General features: G+C 53.9%; 2 protein-coding genes across 2 annotated transcripts; both read right to left on the minus strand.

Annotated features, from left to right (window-relative positions):
• Positions 1 to 3503: 3503 nt before the first annotated feature.
• On the minus strand, positions 3504 to 6088 carry ZNF768 (zinc finger protein 768). Its single transcript, XM_016219196.2, has 2 exons — positions 5873 to 6088; positions 3504 to 5577 (listed from the first exon to the last, which is right to left on the minus strand). The coding sequence occupies exons 1-2, from the start codon at positions 5955 to 5957 to the stop codon at positions 4022 to 4024; spliced, it is 1641 nt and encodes a 546-aa protein (XP_016074682.2). The 5' UTR covers positions 5958 to 6088; the 3' UTR covers positions 3504 to 4021.
• A 5510-nt stretch (positions 6089 to 11598) lies between these two features.
• Positions 11599 to 14374, minus strand: LOC148093591 (zinc finger protein 764-like). Its single transcript, XM_087815802.1, has 3 exons — positions 13907 to 14374; positions 13649 to 13762; positions 11599 to 12875 (listed from the first exon to the last, which is right to left on the minus strand). The coding sequence occupies exons 1-3, from the start codon at positions 14100 to 14102 to the stop codon at positions 11962 to 11964; spliced, it is 1224 nt and encodes a 407-aa protein (XP_087671928.1). The 5' UTR covers positions 14103 to 14374; the 3' UTR covers positions 11599 to 11961.
• Between the last annotated feature and the right edge of the window lie 4478 nt (positions 14375 to 18852).

The following is an 18852-nucleotide window of genomic DNA, read 5'->3' on the forward strand; positions in this document are numbered from 1 at the left end:
GGTTGCAAGTCAGAAAAGCACAGAAGATCTGGGAGGCTTGCCCTGGCCAGGGTGCCTCAGTTGGTTGGGCATCGTCCTGTGCCCTGAAAGGTTGCTGGTTTGATTCCCGGTCAGGGCACAGGTCTGGGTTGAGAGCTCGATCCCCAGTAGGGGGCGTGCAGGAGGCAGCCAATTTCTCTCACATCGATGTTTCTCTCTCTCTCCCTCTCCCTTCCTCTTTCTCTAAAAATTGATAAGAAGAAAACATTTTAAAAATTATAAAATATGGCCTGGCCGGGCATGGCTCAGTGGTTGAGCACCAACCTACAATCCAGGAGATCGTGGTTCGATTCCCGGTCAGGGCACACACCTGGGATGCAGGCTAGGTCCCCAGTGGATGGGCATGCAGGACCCAGCCGATCAATGACAACTCTCTCATCATTGATGTTTCTATCTCTCTCTCTCCCTTCCTCTCTGAAATCAATAAAAATATATATTTTTTTAAATTATAAAATAAAAAAAAGATCTGGAAGCTCAGTTCAGGCACAGACCTGCCATCATCGTCTCAAGAAATCTCTGTCCCAGCTCACTTAACAGCACCTGTCCTTGAATACTTATGTGTCCTCTCCCTCCTCTATGCCTTTGCATGTGTTGTTCCCATTGCCAGCATATGCAGTTCCACCTCTTTTCTATCCACAAAAACCTTCCTACTTCAAAGTACTTCAAAGCTCTTCTCAGTCCCACAGTTCCTGGACAAAACTACCCATTCCATCACCACTTTGCTTATAGCTTATTGGGGCACATTACTGACTGTGTGGGCTCCCGTCTCACAAGGAGGAGGTTCTGGAAGGCAGGACTCAGGCCTCATTCATATGTTACCAACACTGACCCCTCACCAGGGCTGGCACAAAGGAAGTGTTCAAATGTGGCCCTCGAATGTTTTGATTTCAGGACCCCTTTATACTCTTAAAAATTATTGAGGGTCCCCAAAGAGCTTTTTTTAAAAAACAAAACAAAACAAAACAAACATGGGTTATATCTATTGGTGTTTATCCAGTTAGAAATTAAAATGAAGAAAAATTTAAAACATAACACCCAAGCCTACATCCCACACAACCCATGAGAGTTCTGGCATCTGTCATGAGAAATCACGCAGCCTCTAGTAAACACTCTCCTCAAGGGAGAGAAACAGTGACAAAGTAAACATCTTAGTGTTGTTAGGAAAGTAGTCAAAAGTCAGCCCTAGGTTTGAATCCAGGCTCTGCTGTGTGATGTGGGCAAATTACTTATCCTCTCTGGGACTCATTTCTTTTTAAAAAAAATAATAATTTTATTGATGTCAGAGAGGGAGAGAGAGAGATAGAAACATCAATGATGAGAGTCATTGATTAGCTGCCTCCTGCACACCCCCTACTAGGGATTGAGCCCAAAACCCAGGCATGTGCCTCAACTGGGAATTGAACCCTGATCTCTTAGATCACAGGTTGATGCTCAACCTCAGAGCCACGCCAGCTGGGCTGGGAGTCATTTCTTCATCTGTAAAGTAGGAATCATAACTGTACAGGTATGGGCAAAAGTAGGTTTGCTGTTGTTCATATGGAAATAATATTATAATAATAATACAAGAATAAACTCTGTTTTGCATACTCACAGCTGTAAACCTACTTTTGCTCCACCTCAGAGCTGGTATGAGCATTAAAAGAGACAATACTTGTAAACTGTGGAGCACTCTCCTGGCCCATCAGTGCTCGATAACATGGTTGTTTAGATGTGCAGGCTGGTGTGGCAAAAGCAGCATCCTGGACAGCAAGTCAAGAACCTGGTGCTGGAGTTGTAGCTCTCCCATTAGCTCTTCCTGGTCTTAGGGAAGACACTGCTCCTCCTGGGTTTGGTCTGCCCCACCTGGATCTGGTGGCACCTGAGGAGTTGCCAGGAAACAGAGGGATGGGGGCTGAGCAGCTGAGACCCCCCCATTTGATCAGCTTTTATATACTGATGTTCTATGCATACAGGCTACTTTACCAATTAAGTACCACAGGTATCGTGCCCAGGGCCTCCCAGCTTTCAAGAGCCTATGAACATATTTGGAAGCTGAAAAAACAATCAACTCCAAAATATCAAAATTAACTTGTATAATTGAAATAAATTCTGAAGTAATGTCTACAAATATAATGTCATTTCAGGTAGTCAAATGCAGTTCAATGTATATTTTTACATATATGAACTATATGTATATGTGGGAGTCAGAGTATTTTAATATTCAAAGTTTTGTATGGTAGGGTGTCTGTACAAAAATGTGCATAAAGTTTACAAAGGTCTTTAAAAGACTGAGATACTACTTTGTGTTCTACTTCCAAAAATAATTAAAACTTTGAAAACCACTAAATACAACCAAACTCTGTTAAACCACATGATCTCTAAGGCCCCTTCCAGAGCTTGCAGATCGTGAGGGGCTAGATTGAAATGTGCTTAAAGTGATTTACTCTTGACAAGTTACAAAGCCCTGAGGATGGGCATGGGGGTGGGGTGATGTCAGGATCCTGAGGCCCAAGAGACCTTATAGAGCATCGACTCCCCACCTGCCTTGAGACCAAGCTGTTAGAGGCTCCAAGATGGAGCCAAGCAGACGGTCTGAATGTCTTATCTGCCCTTAGTTACAGAATGACTTTGAGCAGGTTACTTAGTTCTGTGAGCTCCATTTTCCTAATGTGTGAAATAGAATAAACAAACCTTCACAGAGTACTGTCAGGCCCTTAGCCAGAGTTCATCTCAAGACGTGCCCAGCAGCCCAGTGATTCCCCAAGACATGGCCTGTCCTCAGCCAAGGTATCAGGCCACACCCCAGAATTCCCCCAACTCACTGATGGCACCAACTTCCCATCCTTTGCTAAGGAGCCAAGCGTTAGGAAGGCTGAGGCTCAGATGGAAAGAAAAGTAGGACGGATAAAGGCGGGGTGGTAACAGCGTGATCCCACCAAAAGGTCTAAGGGTCCTAACAAGGAGGCATAGCCGTGAAAATCAGGTCAGCCTGGTGGGAGGGTCTCGAAGGCTGTCATCCAATTCTCATACTGGGTCCAATACAAGAGCCCCTATGAGCGGGGTTTGAACTTGAGCTTCTGGTCAGCCAGGGCCTGCACAGAGTAGGGGCTAGAGGTTGCAGCTGGGAGAGGGGAGGTGCAGAACGGCACAGCTGGGTGCTGGAAGCCAGGGCTCCATGTCCCAGATATGAGAATCAGGGTCTGTTTTCTGGCCCAAGGGCAGACCCTCCATGTTTGGGAAGGGGGGATATCCACAAAGTCGGCAGGCTTTCTCAAACTCACAGTGGGCCCTCTGTGTCTCTGCAGCATGCAAAGCATGGAAGATGAATTTGGGCAGTTATGGGCAAGTGACGTCTCCTGAGCCTCTAAAATTCCAGTGAAATCCTGACAATAAAAGCACTTCCCCAGACACGGCCCTATGGTTTCACTGGCTGTTCGTAGTTATGACCTTGTCTCCCACTGCCCAAGGCACTGTCCATGCACACATTTTAAGGACAAATCTCTTTGACCACATAGAGGTTTTTATTGAACTCAAATTCAGGTGCTCCAAAGCCTGAGGAAGACAAGGAGACTGGGGTCTGCACTCAGAGGCCCAGGCCCCACTCTGGGCTTTACTCCCCACCCCACCTCCCCTCATCCCTTCCTGACTCAACAAGGGTCTCAGTAGCTACCGATCTAAGCTACCCCACTCTAATTAAGTAACCCTCCCCCCTCCCCCTTCTAGCACTTTGCCAAGCAGGCATCCACTAAGGGGCATGCTGCTGAGGCCAGCTTTCTGTTGACCTCTTTCTGGATTCTCCCAGAGCCTCCTGCTGCATTTGGTCTCCCTCCAACCCCTCTTCATTACCCATTTCCCATAAATCTCCAGGGCATATAACTTTCTCCACCCTCTCCTCCTAGAATCCTCAACTCCGCCTTTCTTTCTCCTGCTTTTCCACTATTCTAAAGGTTTCCCTAGCTCCCTGCCCCCTCCTCTTTCTGCCCGCCGGTGACAGGGCGCCAGGTCAGCGGCGGCCGGCGGCGTGGGTCCGCTGGTGGCGGATAAGGTCGGAGCTCTGTGAGAAGGCCTTTCCACAGTCATCGCACTTGTAGGGCCGCTCCCCGCTGTGGACCCGGTGATGCTGCAGCAGCGTCGAAGAGCGGCAGAAGCCCTTGCCACACACGGCGCACCGGTAGGGCCTCTCGCCCGTATGGGAACGCTGGTGCTGAATCAGCGTGGAGGAGCGGTTGAAGGTCTTGCCGCAATCAGGGCAGCTATAGGTGCGGCCTGGCAGGTGGGTGCGGGCATGGATGGCCAGCACAGAGCTCTGGCCAAAGCGCTTGCCACACTCAGGGCACTTGAAAGGCTTCTCGCGGGCATGGCTGCGGGCATGGGGGATAAGTGCCGAGCGCTGGGAGAAGCTCTTGCCACAGATGCCGCAGCTGAAGGGCCTTTGCCCAGTGTGCACCCTCTGGTGACTACGCAGGGATGAGTTCTGGCTGTAGCATTTGCCACACTCGGGGCAGCTGTAGGGTCGCTCATGGCTGTGAGTGCGCTGGTGCCGCAGGAGGTAGGAGCTGTCTCCGAAGGCCTTGCCACAATGTGGGCACTTGTAGGGCTTCTGACCAGAGTGAGTGCGCTGGTGGCGAAGCAGGTAAGAGCTGTCGGCGAAGGCCTTGCCACAACGGGGACACTTGTAGGGCCGCTCCCCCGTGTGGGTGCGCTGGTGTTTGATGAGGTCAGAGCTCTGGGAGAAGGCCTTGCTACAGACCTCACATTTATAGGGCTTTTCACCTGTATGGATGCGCTGGTGCTGGATCAGGGTGGAGCCTCGGCCAAAGCTCTTCCCACAGATGCCACAGATGTTAGGCCGAGGGCCCTGCCCACCCCTGGCCCGACCACCCCGTCGGCCTGGACCCCGCAGGGTCCCAGTCAGGCCAAGAGGATTCTGGAGCATCTCAAACTGGGGTGTAGCCAGCAGGGCCCCTGTGGGCATCTCAAAAGGTGGCTCTAGGGGAAGGCCTGCTGTGGGCTGCTCCCCAAATCCCTGGGTGAAGGAGTCCAAGGGATGGACTCCCAAGGGGATGCTCAAGGGATTCTTTTCCTCGGGACTGAGAAGCACCTCTGTACCTTCCTGAAATTTGGAACTTTGAGCTTCAAATTCAGGGCTTTGGGTTTTGAACTCAGGGTTCTGGGGTTCATACCCTGGGCTCTGGGACTCATACTTGGAGCTCCGAGATTCATATCCAGGGCTCCGGGGTTCATATCCAGGGCTCCGGGGTTCATACCCAGGGCTTTGGGGCTCATACCTAGGGCTTTGTGGTTCAAACTCAGGGCTCTGAGAATCTGATTCAGGGGTTCTGGGTGCAAATTCAGGGCTTGGGGGCACAAACCCAGGAATTCGGGACTCGAAACCTGGGCTTTCAGGCTCAAACCTGGGGCTTTGGGGTTCAAACTCTGGGCTTTGTGGCTCAAACCCAGGGCTCTGAGGTTCAAGCCCAAAGGGTATCTCTTCGACCTCATAGTCCCCAGTGCCTTCTTGCTGAGAAATTTCCTCTTCCTCATTCTCATGCAAGTTGCCTGCAGGATCAGAGAATTACAGAAAACCCAGATTGTGTGGAGCCTGGAAGGTCGCTGGGTCCCACCATTAATTAGTTGCCACAAACCTCTCCCTCCTCCTCAAACATGGTCGCTGGCCCTTGGGCAGGTGCTGAAATTCCCACCTTCCCCTCAGCAAACCCAGGACACCCGGTCCCCGCCCCCACCTCCTCTAAGTCCCAGGTGTCCAACTCCCCCGCTCTCTTCCCCTCCCAGGGAACACAGGCCCCTCTCTTGCTCCCAGGCACGCTCCTTGGAGGGGCGCTCCCTCCCTCACCTTTGAGGGACCCTTCGGGCCCCACTTCGTCAAGACTTTGCACATCCCGGGGTTCGAGGCCCCACTGCGACGCCTCCCGTTCCATCCCCGCTGGCTCCCAGTGCGGCGACGGCGGTGGCGACGGCGGAACGATCCTGCGACCCGGCCTGAGTGTCCTGAAACCCAGGCCCTCGCCGCCCGCCCGGTCAGCGCCGCCCAGAAGACCCGGCCGCCCAGCCCCGGCCCCCAAGGCCGGACGTCTTGACCCTGGGCCTCTCTGGCCGGCTGGGCCCCTCCCCTCCCCGCGGCCCCGCCCCCACCCACAAGGTCTCAGCTTGCCTTGGGGCCCTCACAGGCCCCCACGCGTTGTGGCCTCGGAGATCAGGGCTGGGGGGGGGCCCTTTACGACTAGCCCTGCCGCCCCCAGACACCGCTCCCCGCCCGAGACCCAGCCGTCTGGCCCCAAGCCCCGGGCTGGGATGCGGCAACCGACCCCCTCCCCCCCGCACAGGAAGTGTCCGTCCGCGGCCAGTTTCCCCCGGTGGCTAGCGCCGCGGCCTCTCTAGGAACAGCTGGAGGTGGAAACTCGTTGGCATTAACCCTGGGCTGGATGGCCCCGGCGTTGAGGTGGGAGAGGATGAGGCACCCTGGAACCCGCGGCAGAGTCTGGGGCAGTTTGTGTGCCTATGGCCTAGGTCTCCGTCCGTCCGCTGGCCTATGTGTCCTTCTACCGGGCTCTGCATCCGTCAGTAACTGTGGCCAAGGGCGAGGCGACAAGCGAGGCCAAGGTCAGAGAGAAGGAGCGACGCTTCCCGGCGCCAGCGGGGGCGGCGTCTAGCTCCCCTCCGCTCCCGGGCCTCCGGGTCAGCTCCGGCCGCGCTTCGGGAACCTGGACGGACCCCCGCCCCTCCTTGGACTCATGGAGACTCTGGGACACCCCGACACCCGCTCGAATTCCACTCCCCCGCACCGGTGTGCCTACCCCCACTCCGGCTCCCTCCTCTCTCTGCTCCTGATTTCCACCCTGCCCCCTCCGGCTGGGCTAGGATCGTTGCCAAGGAAACAGCTCCGCCTCGAGTTTCCAGAGGCACCGCCCCCACCTCTCAGGGAGCTCGGCGATTGGCCAGGAAGGCTCGTGCGCTCTCCGCCCCGCCAGCCTCCGCTGCACCAACTGCTCGGCTTTCACGGTCTCCAGGGAACGCGCGGCGCCGTTCTGATTCGTTGGGCGGTGCGCAGGCCGGTTCCTCCTCCCGCGTCCGCCCAAAGCGCCTGCGGGAGGAGTGGGAGGGGCCTGCTTGGCGTCACCCCTCCAGCCGGGCCTGTGCTTTCAGGACTTTTCCCGCCCCCGTTCACCCTTTACCTATTATGTTTTATCTCTGAAGAATGAAAGCCTAGAGATGTGAGGGCAGACACCCTTCCTCCCCCGGTCTCCCCCACACCTCCTTTCTCTGCACTTTCCTGAAGGAGCCAGTCGGCAGATCCTCGTTCAGAGAGCAGGCTGCTTCCTTTTCAATTACCCTGCCTCTTCCCACCACCTTCCCCAAAGCCCGAGTGTAACTCAATCCTTGGGAGCCTTAGTCCATGGTTCCTGGGTTTTCTCGCAGGGAAGCAAGGATACTGTGGGAATTCCTTCCAGGCGAGGGCGGGGTGATAGAGTTCGGGAGTGGAAGTGGGCAGAGAGAACCATCTGGCCTTTAAGGCGGCTAAGAGCTCTCCAGTACTGTCTGCCTTGGATAAAGGCTTATAAAGAAAGGAAACCTGAGGAACCCTGTCCTAGGTGCAGCTTTGAATCAAGGGAAAAAACGACCCTGGAAGGACAACTTAATAGGATCCAATTCTTGCCCTTTACTGCTGAAAACTAGGTTGGTAGCCTTCTTGACAGCAAAAGAGCCAAATTCTCCTATGTGACTGATGCAGGAGTCATGGTTTGTGTTTTCTTGTTGCATTCCCAGATAAATGAAGGGAAGAAACTGGTTAGGAGGAAAAATGGCATCTTCCATTCCCCTGAAAAGAGATGAGAACAGAATTTGGAGAATTCCAAGTGGTGAAAGGCTGGAGAGAATGACCTCAATAGAGGTTTACAAATAGAATCACAGGTATCTTCCTACAAATAAAGCTGTAGTACTTTTCTGCCCTCCAGAGCAACAGTTTCCAGCTCCATGCCTCTCCATCCCAGTGTCTGTCTGTCCTAAAACCTCTGCTAAGAATGAAACCCTACAAGTGCAGTGAGTAGGACGAGCTGGCCCTGGGTCATCCCCAAAGCACTCACAAGTGAGAGGTAAAAGTCTCCTTCATGAGACATGACTTTCTGACCTGCTTACCCACCAGAAAATTTACACAGATCAGCTCCCCTGCAGAGCGAGTAGCAAGGATTCCAGCCACAGGTCTGACATGACCACTGCCTGCACTCTTCATAGTATGGACTTCAAGCCCACATGTAGCAGAAGTTGGTCCAGGGTTCAGGCTACCCTGGCACCATCATTTCCACATGGAAATTCATTCTCATTAGTGCCTAGAATAAGAGTGGCTGGCTGACTTCCAGGAAGCCTCCTTCGGCACCAGACCTATGTATGCAATGGGCCTTCAAGAGGCAGCCAGCCTCCGTGGGCCACCAGCCCATAGCAGTGAGAGGATTTAGGCACAGGGAAGCCTCTGGTGAGGGTTCCAACTTAACCTAGCACCAACTAATCCAAGGCAGGAGTCCACTGACCTTGTTCTACCACTATGTGCTGGTGAGGAGCCTCTGTGTGTCCCAAGTTGAGCAGCCACTTTCTCCACAGCATCATCCCCTGATATGCAGCAGTACTGGGGCAGAGCTATTCAGAGTGCAGCCAAGGCTACAGTCAGCCCACACTTGAACAAGTCCTCCCAGTGTGAGAGGGGCTCCTGACGGAACTGCTTCCTCCCTGCATGCGAAGGACAGGCTCTCGAAGAGGTCTTCTGTCATGCTACAAGAAATGCCCCAGTATATTCAAGATTTGAAGTACACAGGAAGAGCCTTGGCCAGGTAGCTCAGTTGGTTAGAGCATCATCCCCATATGCCAAGGTTGCAGGTTCAATACCTGGCCAGGGCACATACAAGAATCAACCAATAAAAACATAAATAAGTGGAACAACAAATCAATGTTTCTCTTCCCCTTTCTCTCTAAAATCAATAACTTAAAGAAGTATACAGGAAGAGACCAGCCACCGCACAGGCCCCTTTGGCAAGAACAAAGTAGGAGTCTTGTGTACAGCTAGGTCATCCCCTGACCTAAGATTTGATACCTGAGACCAAGCCCTCCTCTTGCAAAAACACTAAGAGCAGCTAGAAAATAACATTTTGTTCACAGCAGTGGTTCTCCAAGTTTAGCAGCCATAAAATTCCATCCCTGGAGATTCAGATTCAATAGCTAGGGACGGCCCAGGAGCTAGCTATATTTTAAAGAAATAGATTATTTGTCAGGAAAGCCTTACTTTGAAAAGATACTGGCCTAGAGCAGATTTTAGCTTCTTTGGGTCAAAAACAGCTTTGCACATCCTGTTCCTAGAAAGATGCTCATAAACATTCCTAAAAATTTTAAAGGTCTTTGGAACTCAAATCAATACCCTTATTTTAGATGGCTTGGACAAGCTAGGGACATGTGGTCATGGCCTAACCTCTCGCACTAGCCATATGAATGGGCTCATATCTGATACAGACAAGCATTTCTCCAGTGAAGCCCTAGAAAAATTCTCTTCCCGGCTTCAATTGTTTTAGGTTCTGAGCCTCAAAGACCTGCAGTAGCAGAGAGCCCCACGTTTGGTAGAAGTATCCGTGCCAAGAAATGAGGAGCTAAGAATGGAATGAGGCTTAAGCATTTCATGATGCTCAAAAATTATCTTTTAATGGTGGTAAGTTGGGTCACGAAGGCAGGAAGCAGGAGTTGGGAATGGTGTTTGGGCCCTAAGCAAGCCTTGCAAACTTCAAAGCACTCAGAGAAAGTAGTAATTATGGCACCTTTAATTGGAAAGCTGAGGCTAGGTTCCAGATCTGGCTTTGAGTCTGAGTTGAGAATGGTGTTTCAAGCTGGGTTTTCCCCAGGCAGTCTGAGGATGGGAGGGGTTGTACACTGGATTCTCTAGGGAATTAAAAGCTGGTACAAAAGTAGCTCTCTCCTACTACCAAGGTGTCTTCTCACACCATGTCCCACTTGTGACAAGGTGGCACACAAGCCAATCCTCCCAGAAAAGTTTAGGGTGGGCTCAGATTTGGAATCCAGTCAATTCATTACTTCACCTCAAGCCTTTCCTTAGAAGTTTCTCCAGGTTGACAAATCTGGTTTCTTCCTCCCTAAGGTAGGGCTGAGTTCAGTACATAGGCCAGCAAAGGACATGACCCCTGCTATTCCTCTTCCTTAAGTGAAGGGTCATCTTGACCAGAGGCAGGACAGGGTCTGCCCATAGCTGGCTGCTTCCATCACCTGGACAAGGCTGGGCTCTGACCACAAGGAATTCTTGATAGATGACTAGTGGAGTCCCAAGGGGAGAGGGGATATTGTATGCAGAGCTTGGGAATGTAGATGGGTACAATTCCCTCTGGCTACTAATCCCAATGTTCCTGCCCTAGTGCCCCTTGGTTTATGGTGGTGGGTACCTAAAGAGAATGAAGACCAAGCTTTGCTCGTTTGCCCTGAACTCTCATCACAGATTGGTTTCTCCCTTGCCTTGGTCTGCTACATGGCCATTTTGCCACTCATCTTATAACTAGGCTTCACTGACACTGGGCTGGGCTGTCTCCAGTCCTGGTCAGTGCCTGGCTGCCCTCATAGGGAGTGGGCTGATGCCTCCAGAACCTTGGCTGAGACACTGGCAAGAAATTCAAGAGAGGTGTGGTAGACACCAATAAACCAAGAACCCTGCCACCTCTGTGTGTGACCTTGGGCAGTTTACTTAGCCTTCCCTAGTCTCAGTGTCCCCAACTGCGAAAGCTCAGATCTCTTCCAGTTCTAAAATGTGATGAAGCCCTCCTGGTTGGGTCTAGGGTGGATAAGGCCTGAGCCATGGGGCTCTCCCAGGAAGACCCAAGGATGACTGGAGGGGACTCTCAGGGCCTTCCCCTTCAAAACCAAGAACTGCTGGTCAACTGAGATCAGTGCTGTGGTATGGCAGAAATGCCACTGGTTTGGGGCAAAAGATTCAGTCCTGAGTGGGCTGTCCTGCGCAAACAAGATGCTCCCTTTCTCAGGCAGTTACGAGGGTGAAATGAGTTCATGGAAAAGACAGTACTTTGCAAACTATAAAATACAATGCCAGCAAAATTTAAAATAAAGCCTGCTTTTACTTTTCTCCTGCAACCCTTTCACATAATATGCTCTCTACTCGAATCCCTAATTCAGGCAAACTGGAATGCTATAGACCATGGTTTGTAGACTCCAATGACCACAGGAGACCAACAGGTCATGTAAAGGAGTGGAAAATACCAGATGGAGAGAGCCTGCTTTGCCAGAGACATGGTGAAGCCATGAGTGCCAGTTGATGCTGGTCAGGAGTTGATGAGGGGTGGCGAGCACAGGCTCCGGCTCCATCCAAAGGGAAAAGCAGCCCCCAGCTCCTGCTCCCAGCTCCCCCAACTGTGGTTCTGTGGGAGCTTACGTAGAAATGCCAAATCTTTGGATTTCTCAAGAGCAGTCAGAAACCTGGATTTCTGTGTGAAATCTTAACCAATAATTTGTAACATTTTAAAATTCTGACTAGGCCAAGAAAATAAAACACAGCTGCAGGCCAGATTCAGTACATGGCCACCAATTATTAACTTCTGCAGTAAAAAGACAATGGGTAAAACAAGGTTTTCCTCTACCTCAATCCTCTTAACATATCTGAGAAACGGCCTTTTCTTCCCACAGCATAGGTCTAACTGAGATTCTTATCTCAGCCCTAAGTCGGCAAAGGGGCTTCTAGAGTCTAGGCCAGCAGAGAGTGAGATGTCCACATATCCAGCTGGCGAGGGCCTAAAATACAATGGTCTCATCCCCCAGGTTCAGCTCTTACAAGGAACTCTATGACCTCCCTGGAGCCCCCAAAGGTTCAGTACTGACTCCAGTTTGGGTTTCAGGAAATGTTTAGATCTTCACCCTTTGTCTTTGAAGCCATCACCCACACTCCTGAAATATCTCTGGATAGTGCTGGAAGCCCACAGGTGGGTCTAGGTCCCCTTGGCCAGGAGCAAGGGACACAGGCAACCTACTGGCACCCTGGCCCCTGCGTCCCCCGGCACCAGGCCTGTGGACCCACTGGTGCTTGGCCATGGCTGACTTCTGGCCAAAGCACCTGCCACACTGAGGACAGGGGTAGGGGCGTTCCCCACTATGGGTACGCCGGTGGGCTGCCATTTCAGAGCTCTGTCGGAAGCAGCGCCCACAGTCTGGGCAAGGGTAGGGCTTCTCGCCTGTATGGGTGCGCACATGGCGCCGAAGGTCTGAGGCATGAGCAAAGGCACGGCCACAATCTGGGCAGGGGAAGGGGGTCTCGCCACTGTGCACCCGCTGATGCTGGTAGAGGGCAGAGCTCTGGCTGAAGCAGTGGCCGCAGTCAGCACAGCGGTAGGGCTTCTCACCCGTGTGGACCCGTAGGTGGGTGGTGAGGGCAGAGCGCTGGGTGAAGGCCCGGCCACAGTCTGGGCAGCGGTGGGGCCGCTCCCCACGGTGGATGGCACGGTGCTTGCTCAGAGAGGAGGCCTGGGCAAAGCCTTTGCCACAGTCAGGGCAAGAGAAGGGCTTCTCACCCGTGTGGGTATACAGGTGCTCCACCAGAGTGGAGCGCCAGGCAAAGCTCTTCCCACACAGGTAGCAACCATGACGCTGGTCTGCTCTTGGGACAGGGGGATGGGCAAAGAGTGGGGGGCGACCCCTGCGAGGCACCGTGGATGGCTGCTCCAAACTGTAAGGGAGACCAGCAGAAGGGGATTTGAGCGCCTTTAGCCCAAGAGGCCGAGCATCCATAGAAAGGATCTTCTCCAGTGCTTCAGTGCCTTCTCTTAGTCCTTTCTCTTCTTTGTTTCTGGAATCTGCTGGGAGATAAGAGGAGAGCTCAGACCCTGGCTTCTTCATCCTGGTCCTTGAAGCCCACACCCCATATGGCGAGAGAGGACTCATATTCAGCTACCTTCTGGACCCACAGCTGTTTCTGGGACTCTGTCAGTATAGACAGGGACGCTAAGGACACCTCTTCCTCAGCTGCACAGGACAGAAAGGAAAGCAGCAGAGACAGAGGCAGCAGGAAGCAACAGTACACTCTGCCTCAGGGCTGGGAAATGGCTGGGGGCAGGCAGAAGACATCTGACCGGGCCATGGGGAATGAGAAGATGCTTAAGAGTGCTTCAGGCAGCAGGAACAGCACAGAGGGCCATGAACCCAGCTGAGCCAAGTGCAGGGGGGCTGGGTACATTGTGCAGCAAGTTGCCAGGATGAACTGCTAGAAGAAAACAGTAGAAGCCAAGAGGAAGGGGAGCTGCTACAACAATATAACAAAATAAAAGGTAAACTAAAACACAGGACATGGCCAAGGTGCTAGATGGAGGAATGATGTGGAGCTCAAGGGAGCCTGGAGACCAACTAGACACAGAGTGGCAGGTTGGGCATGGAGAGGCAGGCAAGCCAGGGACCCGCACCCCAGCAGGGCCCGGGCACACTCGGGGCCGCTTTCTAGGCTGAACCCAGAAGCCAGGCATGATCACCTCTGCTGGGAAGGCACCTCAGGGAAGGGTAAGGAGGTGGCAGAGGGCAGCAGGATGGGCAGGCCCACAGGAAGCCCCAAGAGGCGGAGTCCCCAGTGCTTCACCTGTGCCGCCTTCTGTCCCACACTCCGCCGCAGCCGGATCTCGGGCACCTGGACCCCACAGGTCAGCCTCTCCCTCCAGCCAGGAGATGAGGGCGGGCTTGGGGCCTCGGGACCCTGCGGAAGAAGAACGCACGCTGCGGGGGCCGCGCCCACCCGCGGCCCCGCCGTCCCAGACCCGGGCTCTCCCGCTCCCCGCGCAGGGCCCGGGGGCTGGGCGGGTGGCCGCGGCTGCGGGCCGGGCGAGCAGAGGGGCCTCACCGAGCGCGCCCAGGTGGCCGTAGGTCTCCCGCATCACGTCCCGGTACAGGGCCCTCTGCGCGGGCCGCAGGCACCCCCACTCCTCCGGGGAGAAGTACACGGCCACGTCCGCGAAGCTCACGGGCTCGGGGCCCCTCCCCTCGCGCGCGGCCTCCTCTGGTTCCCGCGCGGGGAGCGGGGCCGGAGGCGGCGCCATGGGAAGCGCCAGCCCCGGGGACAGGCTAGCGCCGCCCCTGGTCCGCGGGGCCTCACGTGCCCCGGACACCGAGTCCGGGAAGCAGCCGCCGCCTCCCAGGGACCACGCGGATGGCTGAAAGCTAAGAGTCGGTGCTGAAGACACACGGAGAACCGGGGCTGGCGGGCGCCTTCCTAAGAAATGGCGGCAACGCGGCCTGACCAACTTGGCGCCTACGCGGTTTTGCCCAGATGACGACACCCCGGGGTCTCCGGTTGCTTGGTCGCCAGCCCTCAACCAAAATGGCCGCGGCGGCTACCAGTGCGGGAGCCAGCGCCCCGCCACGACCCGGGGCAGCGGGGCCACCGCGTCCCGCCCGGCCCCGCCCCGCCCCGCCCCGCGCTGGGCGGCCCCGCCCGGTTTGGAGGACCGGCCGGGCGCGGGGGGAGCTCGGCGCTGGGCCTCCTGCTGCAGCCCCCGCTCGGCGCGCTCCGCCTTTGGAAATTGGGACGTTATTTTTCGTCGCTGGGCGGTTCATAATTGGGCTTTGGGCCATCACTGGCTGACAGCAATCTTTCCCCAAATGTTGAGGGTAAAAAAAAGGTAGTGGGGCCCGTGGCTCTGGTTGAGCGTGGACCTATGAACCAGCAGGTCGCGGTTCCTATTCCCGTCAGGGCACATGCCCGGGTTGCGGGCTCCATCCCCAGTAGGGGGCGTGCAGGGGGAAGCCAATCAATGACTCTCATTATTGATGGTTTTTCCTCTCTCTTTCCCTCTCCATTCCTCTTTCTGAAATCAATTAACAAAAAGTAGTGGGTAAAAAAAAACCTCTATTGGAAGTTTGTTGGAGCCTGAAATTCTGGGACCTTCTATTTCAGGAGATCCTGGGGAGAGTAGGATAAGATGTAAGAAAGGTCAGAAGAACCTTCTTTCTGCAAGCTTGCCCTCCCTCCACATGCCCTGCAGGATGCCTCCCCAACATTATTTGCCTCTAGCCCAGACCTGGCTCCTGAATTCCTCTTGATAAGAGAACCACCTGTCACTTGCCTCTGCATGGATGTCCCACAAACACCTCAGACTTGGTGTGGCTCAAGCTGAACTCATCCCTTTCTTCCCTCAACCTGCCCCTCCTGGGGTCTTTATCTCAGCAAATGGCACCAACTCTCCCCATCATTTCTATCTCCAAACCTCCCTCTCATTGGGCATATTTATTGACTGCCTACTCTGGCCCCCACACACCTTCATAAACACCCTGCCTTTAGAAGACTTGATACTTTTCCTTTGGCCAACTGAATCAATCACAGTATTTCACACATTTCATGGAAATGCACTCCCCATCTTCAGCAGGTTCTGGGTCTCATCTGGAACTTTTCTCTGCTTGCCTCCTTCTGTAGTAGGTACTTAGACATGAGCAGGAACCATAGGCCAGGCGCAGAGAGTCACCAGGAGAAAAGACCCAGGTGCCTAGCAACAAGCAAAACTACAAGCCCTTGCAGGAGGACTCCCTTAAGCAGTAACCCCTGGAGATGACATCTAGGCCTCAGCTGTGCTCCAGGCCAGAGCCTCAAAATCAGAGTGAATGCCATGCTGACATCAGGGCCAGATGCATTGACTAATGACCCCCTCCCCTGGGGCCAACCAACCAGTGGAGACTACCACCCTGAGGGGGCACAACTAAAAAGCTGATGAATATTCTATTGAGATTCTCCCCCTGAGAACTTGAGATAAAAGCTCTTAACATAGGGACCCTGAGGGTGCTCTCTCTCCTTTTCCAGGAACATACTCCAGCCTTTCCTCCCTCTCCCCTCTCAAGGCACATATCTCTCACCAGCTCTCTCTAAATCCCTCCCTTCCCTAAGCTCCAAGGACCCTTCTTCTGCCTCTGTAGCTCATTTCCTGAGCCCATTTCTTCTATGGCTCACTTCTTCTACCTCTGTGACTTTCTAAATAAACTTTCTCTTGTAGTTTGAGTTTTGCCTCTGAATTCTTTCTTGCCAGAACTCAAGTACTAAGGTTGCTGAACTGAGGTCTAACACCTGGTGCCGTTTTGCTGTCAACACTTCCAAAGCCCCCTTCCTGGGGCTTCCACCTGACACATATTTGGTGGATGCTTCCCCCACCACCAGGGGAGCCTGAAAGTAAAGAGTTGATTATGGCAGAAAGGGAAGAGAAGACAAAAAGTCTGGAAAGGGTAAGGCCACAGAGTTGCCTAGGGACTCAACCGCAGCTCTAGCTCTGACACAAGAGAAAACAGAAAATTTCCATTAAGAGCAATAGCATTTTGTCAACTGTCAGTGCCCACTCCTCACCGTGGTGCCTATGACCGGCCTGGAACAGCTCTGGGTAGTCCTAAAAACTCACAGCGGGATCTGGACCCTCCTGGGGAATAAGCTGGGGGAGGGTTTGAACCCCTGGATTGTCCCTGGGGGACTATGGCACCAGACTGCTGGACCTCTGGCTGAAGCACCTCCTATAGTGGGGACGGAAGTAGGGCCCCCTGCCTGAGTCAGCAGGTAGCACGAGAGGTACTAGCTGAGGCGGAGGTAGGTGCCACACTAGTTGCAAAGGGTCCCTCTCCAGAGTGTGCACTGGACCAGGTTAAAGGTGATGGCAAAGCATGACTGCACTGGGGCAGGGATGGGAGTGCTGCATTAGTGCCAGGTGTTAAGGTTGGGCACGGGGGGCGGGGGCAAGGAGAGGGCTCAGACATAAGGTCAGTGTTTCTGATCCCAGGGAGCTCATACAACTCCCAAACAGACTCCTCCTGGCCCTTCCTAAATGTATTGCTCTTCTGAGTGGCTGTTGTGAAACACCACAGATTCAAAACTTGCCCTGTTAATTGTCCAAGGCCTATTCATGTTCAGGTTACAGAACCAACCTTCACAATGGCAGAAGCATTCAGATGGGCCCCTGGCCCCTGGCCGTTCTCCCTAAACTGTGTTTGCCAACTAAAGGGCTCATGAGTCAGGATCAACCAGAGGAGCAGCTGTTACAGGGCCCAGGGACAGAAAGGTGAACTGCCTCCATCCTAAACTTGAATTCACACACTGCCACTGACCTAGAGTTCAGAGGATTCAAACAACGTGACCTGGTCATGGGACCACTGGATGCCTCAGTCAATTGAGAAAGAGAAGGTCAAGATTTCAGTCTCCAGTGGGTGTTAGAAATTCAGGTCAAGAAAAATTAGTAAGGAACATGTAGATGTTTCTTGCTTAACAAAACATTTTCCCTTCCAGCTGGAACTGGGACATTGCCCCCACTTCTCACACTTCCATCTTTCTCAGGCTTCCTCTCTCCTGGAGATCCTGAGTATCTGCACCCCACAACTGGGTCTCCTGCTCTACCCAGGAGGGCTGTTTTGGGGCCTGGGAATCCTGGGGAAGGACCCTAACCACTCAAAAAACCCAAAACATTTCTTAATACTACCTCTGCATTCATTTAATGAAAATGTATTGGGCACTTCTATGCCAGGCATCAAGATGTTCTAGATGTTGGAAGTCTTGGTGAACCAAGATAAGGTTCCTGCTCTAAGTTTACATTAAACTCTAAATTTACACTAAGGGAGAGAGATACTAAGTATGAGCTCTGCTGGCACAGGTATGGAGACCTTTGGGCAGACTGTGCTCAGGTCTAATAGACACAGAGCCACAGTTCTGAGATTTTCAGTATGGGCAGAAGAGCTCCAACAGGAATTTCTTGGAGAGGGCATTTGAGAAGGACATTGAAGGATGTTAGATCTGGATGTGCAGTGTATACAGTGCAGTATAGCTAGAGCATAGGCTGAGCTAGAGGCACGTCCAAACACCCCATTTACCTGGAGCCAAAAGGGGTGGCTTGCCTGTAGGGAGAGAAAGATCTGGTTTGAATTGGAGGTTAGCGTGCCAGGGGCCTTCGTGTGGTGACACAGGTTCTGAAGTGTCTGCAGAAAGCCCTGGAGAGCAACTGAAGGAGTCTGACAGAGGAGACGTAGTTATGAATTCCAGGTTAGGGTGATCTGTCGGGAATCACAGGGAAGGGAGTCACCTGAGGCGGGAGTAGGGGCGAGTAGGGCACCGGGCCCTTGCCATCCCACCTGCCCCCTTCCCTTTTCAGAGATCAGGGACAGCGGGCCCTCAGGAAGCGCGCCCAGGTGGCCATAGGTCCGCCGCATCACGTCCTGGTCCCAGGCCCTCTACGCGGGCAGCAGACAGCCCCACTCCTCGGGGAAGAAATACACGGCCACCTCCACGAAGCCCCCGGCGCCTGGCCTTCCCACCCCACTCTTCCTTCCGTCCGGGCCTTTGCGGGCACCTCTGCAAGAAGCCTGCAGCTGGCACCGGGCTGGAGCCACGCGCGACCCTCGCTTAACGAGGGATACTGCCGGGCACTGGGCCTCCGGGGACCGGGTCCTCCGACCTAAGAGACCGTAACTAGCTCGGGTGGGGCCGCTCTAGGACGCCGAGAACTGGTAGCGCGAACTCGGTGGTCCCAGCGCCGAGGAAAGGAAGGCGCCCCCAGAAAAGACGGTGGTACTCAAGCGTCTTTACTTCTGGAGGAAGGCGTCCAAGGGCTTCAGTGTGGGCCTGGTGTTGGGGAGCTGGCTTGGTAACCCGAGGTTCCTCTCTTGCTGTTCCGCGAGCGGCCTTGGAAGCGCCCTCGCGCGTGGTTAGAAGCCGCAGCCTCCTCGGCGTCCGACGTCGGGTGAGCTGCGAGCGTGGTGCGCGGGCCGGGCGGCTGGGGCCCAGCAGCGGGGGAGACGGGGCCCGCGAGCGGGGCCACTGGCCACACGTCC

This window comes from Miniopterus natalensis, chromosome 3, assembly GCF_054644295.1.
Source record: "Miniopterus natalensis isolate mMinNat1 chromosome 3, mMinNat1.hap1, whole genome shotgun sequence".
NCBI classification, from domain to species: domain Eukaryota; kingdom Metazoa; phylum Chordata; class Mammalia; order Chiroptera; family Miniopteridae; genus Miniopterus; species Miniopterus natalensis.